This window comes from Octopus bimaculoides, chromosome 27 (assembly GCF_001194135.2).
Source record: "Octopus bimaculoides isolate UCB-OBI-ISO-001 chromosome 27, ASM119413v2, whole genome shotgun sequence".
Taxonomy (NCBI): Eukaryota; Metazoa; Mollusca; class Cephalopoda; order Octopoda; family Octopodidae; genus Octopus; species Octopus bimaculoides.
Genome location: NC_069007.1, coordinates 6,877,908 through 6,882,110, shown reverse-complemented (window position 1 = coordinate 6,882,110; position 4,203 = coordinate 6,877,908). Strand labels below are relative to the sequence as shown.

General features: G+C 39.7%; 1 protein-coding gene across 1 annotated transcript in view; it reads right to left on the bottom strand.

Moving 5' to 3' along the window:
* The window catches only part of LOC106872870 (trypsin alpha-3), a 23,319-nt gene extending 19,888 nt beyond the window's left edge, over positions 1-3,431 (bottom strand). The window contains exon 1 of the mRNA XM_052977235.1: positions 3,282-3,431. Coding sequence (XP_052833195.1) covers positions 3,282-3,336 — 55 coding nt within the window. The 5' untranslated portion in view covers positions 3,337-3,431. The remainder of the gene's footprint in view (positions 1-3,281) is intronic.
* Between the last annotated feature and the right edge of the window lie 772 nt (positions 3,432-4,203).

Below are 4,203 nucleotides of genomic sequence, written 5' to 3'. Positions count from 1 at the left end.
TATATATATATATATGAAATGTTGGGACATGCCAGCAGATGGTGTCTAGACCATTTAGCATATAGTCAAAATCTGCGATACTGCTTGCAGCGGGCCTTGATCAGTATGCAACATTGATAAGTCAAAACAATGACGAAGCATTGATGTCTGTCGCTCCGAGAAAAGAGCTGATGCGAGGTGTATGTCTTACTTTCAGGTGATTTTTTACACCAAGTGCTTAGAGAATATGTTGTCTTACGCATAAAAACCGCTGCTGAAACACGAACTTACACAACACATACTCTGTGTGTGTGTGTCTCTGTCTGTCTGTCTGTTTCTGTTCGATTTTGTTTATGTACCTCAAGCTGTTTTCTAATTCATATTTGGAAACACTATAGCAGGACACATAACAAAGGATATATAAATAGAAATTAGAGAAATAAATACTTAATAAATAATTAGAATCGCAAATAGCGGGTCAGTCCACTTAGGGTAATTCGGAGTAAACCCCACGCAAAAAATCTCAGAAAACTCTGTCATCCCCATTGCATGCGAAAGCAATAATAATAATAATAATAATAGTAATAATAATAATAATAATAATAATAAATGGCCGGATGGAGTACCAGGCAGTGGCTCTCATGGTTTCTGATCTTAATTGATTGAAAGTGTTATCATGTACATTGTTTTGTCATAAAAGATGGGCTACAGCAAATGTTCTGCTTAATACCACAAATTTGCTTGTCAGTTGTTTGACCTTAACCAGTTGAGCACTGCTCTCTCACTCAATAATAATAATAATAATAATAATAATAATAATAATAATAATAACAATAATAATACTTTCTACTATGGGGCTAGTCGATTACATCGACCTCAGTGCTTAACTGGTACTTACTTTATTGACCCCGAGGATGATTAGTAAAGTCGGCCTCAACGAGATTTGAACTCGGGAAGTAAACAAGTAGGAGAAATACTGCTAAACATTTTGTCCGACGCGCTATCAAGTTCCCTTACTACATTAACAACAACAGCAATAACAACAACAGTAACAACAACAGCAACAACATCAATAACAACAACAACAACAACAACAACAGCAGCAGCAGTAATAAACTCTTTCTACAACAGGGGTTAAGTTCAATTTTTAGGGAGGTGGGTAAGTTGATTACATCAAACCCAATACTCATTAGTACTTATTTTATCTACCCCGAAAGGATGAAAGGCAAAGCCACCCTCAGCAGAATTTGAACCCAGAATGTAAAGCTAGAGGTATTGCGCTGCTAACAATTTGTCTAGTGTGCTAACGATCCTGCCATTTCGCAACCTTAACAATAGTTGTTGTTGGCACTCCGTCGCTTACGACGTCGAGGGTTCCAGTTGATCCGATCAACGGAACAGCCTGCTCGTGAAATTAACGTGCAAGTGGCTGAGCACTCCACAGACACGTGTACCCTTAACGTAGTTCTCGGGGATATTCAGTGTGAGACAAGACTGGCCCTTTGAATTACAGGCACAACAGAAACAGGAAGTAAGAGTGAGAGAAAGTTGTGGTGAAAGAGTACAGCAAGGTTCGCCACCATCCCCTGCCGGAGCCTCGTGGAGCTTTAGGTGTTTTTGCTCAATAAACACTCACAACGCCCGGTCTGGGAATCGAAACCACGATCCTATGACCGCGAGTTCGCTGCCCTAACCACTGGGCCATTGCGCCTCCACTTAACAATAGTAATAACAATAATAATCTTTTTATCTGCCAGAAGAGCATCAATTGAGAGTAACATTACAAGAATAGTTCACAATTTGTGAGGGTGCAGCAACAACTGCAACAACAATACTGTTTCAAATGTCCAGCACCTTCGAGGAAGGAGTAAGTCGATTACACCGACCCCCCAGTGCTGAACTGGGACTTATTTTTTTCAACCCTGAAAGGATGAAGAACAAAGAGATACCGACAGTACGGCGCGGTAACGATTTTGCCAGCTGGCCGTCTCAGTAATAGTAACGAAAAATTAATTTTTTTATTTGCCAGAGGTGCGCAATTGAGAGGAACATTACAAGTGTAAGGGCAGTTCACAATTTGTGACGGAGGGTGGGGGTGTAACTACCATAACAACAACAACAATAATAATGATGATTTCAAATTTTGGCACAACTTTCTCTCACTCTTACTTCCTGTTTCTGTTGTGCCTGTAATTCAAAGGGTCAGCCTTGTCACACTCTGTGTCACGCTGAATATCCCCGAGAACTACGTTAAGGGTACACGTGTCTGTGGAGTGCTCAGCCACTTGCACGTTAATTTCACGAGCAGGCTGTTCCGTTGATCGGATCAACTGGAACCCTCGACGTCGTAAGCGACGGAGTGCCAACAACAACAACAACAACATTTTATCAATCCAAAGAGGATGAAAGGCAAAAATCAACCGCGGTGGAATTTGAACTCAGAACGTAAAGACGGACAAAATTCCGCTGAGCATTTTGCTCAGCGTGCTAATGACTCTGCCAGCTCACTACTTTAGTAATAATACTAACAGTCCTTTCTACTAAAAGCACAAGGCCTGAAATTTGGTGGGAGGGGACTTAATCCCAGTGTTTCATTGGTACTTAATTTATCGACTCTGAAAGGATTAAAGACAGAGTCGACTTCGGCGGAATTTGAACGCAGAATGTAAAGTAGACGTTCTGAGTTTAAGTTACGCTGAGGTCGACTTTACCATTCATCCATTCGGAGTTGATAAAATAAGCACCAGTTGCACACTGGGGTCGATGTAATCGACTTATCCCCTCTCCTGGATTTGCTGGCTTTGTGCCAAAATTTGAAGCCAGTAATAATGATAATAATAATAATAATAATAATAATAATAATGGAGGAGCATCATAGCCAAGTTGGGGGAGCATCATAGCCAAAATTGGGGGAGCATCATAGCCAAGTGTTGAGAGGAATTCTTTGGGGTTTGAATAATTCACCTTTGGAAACATGGGTGTTTTGCTCAACATCCTTAAACAAACCTTATTCAGGGACCTTTTGAGCAGGATGGGCTACTCGACCTGAAGAAAATTCTAACTGGGCCCTACCTGCGAGGTCATGCGCTGTTTATCTTCATATAAGATCACCATGTCACGTACATATGGTTGTGATCCACGTGCCTGGTGTACCTTTATCAGACGGGTAGTCATGATGGGTATACTGGGCTTCGTATATTTTACCCCAGTGTCACTTTGATGGCATGCACTGCTCTCTCACTCAATGATAATAATAATAATAATAATAATAATAATAATAATAATAATAATCGCATAAATACCTGTAAATGCAAGACAAAGTAGAATAATCAAACTTGATGCTAAGAGATAGACCATATTTAAAGTAAGAACTTAAAACATGTCTGCAAAAGTCTTTTTATACCAGGAACGAATGGCAAATTATACTGGAGAAATCATTCGCACTTAACAGATGTCATGACACGATTGCGTTTTCAAATCGACCAGGCGTCGGTTCAATACGGTCTTTGTATACTGCAGTCTTTTCAAATGCTCTATAGCCTTTGTTAAAGAAAAACGGTTAGCAAAGTGGTTTCTTTCGTAGTCTGAAATATTGAAAATCCTTCCCACTTTTCTTCTCTTTCTCTTTTCCATTCTCTGTATTCATCTCTCCTTCATTCTCTCTCCCTCTCTCTCTCCCTCTCTCTCTCCCCCTCTCTCTCCCTCTCTCTCTCTCTCTCTCTCTCTCTCTCTCTCTCTCTCTCTCTCTCTCTCTCTCTCTCTCTCTCTCTCTCTCTTCATTCTCCTTTACCTCTGTCAATCTCTTTCTGCCTTTCTGTATATCTGTCTCTCTCTGTTTCTCTCGGCTTCTCTTATGCTCTTTAACCAACTCCGTATCCATTCATTCATTCATTCATTCATACATACATAAGAGCATACATACGCACATACATAGATACATGCATATATACGCACATATACACACACCCATACATACATACAATTATATAGAATTGCATTTGTCGGAGTTATAGACATTTTAAAGGTACTGTATTCTTTGTTCTTTACATAATTGCATTACACACACACATACATATATATATATAAATATATACATATATATGTAGTATATGTATATATCTATACCTATACATACATGCATATATATGTGTGTGTTTGTTTGTTTGTTTGTGTGTGTGTGTGTGTGTGTGTGTGTGTGTGTGTGTGTGTGTGTGTGTGTGTGTG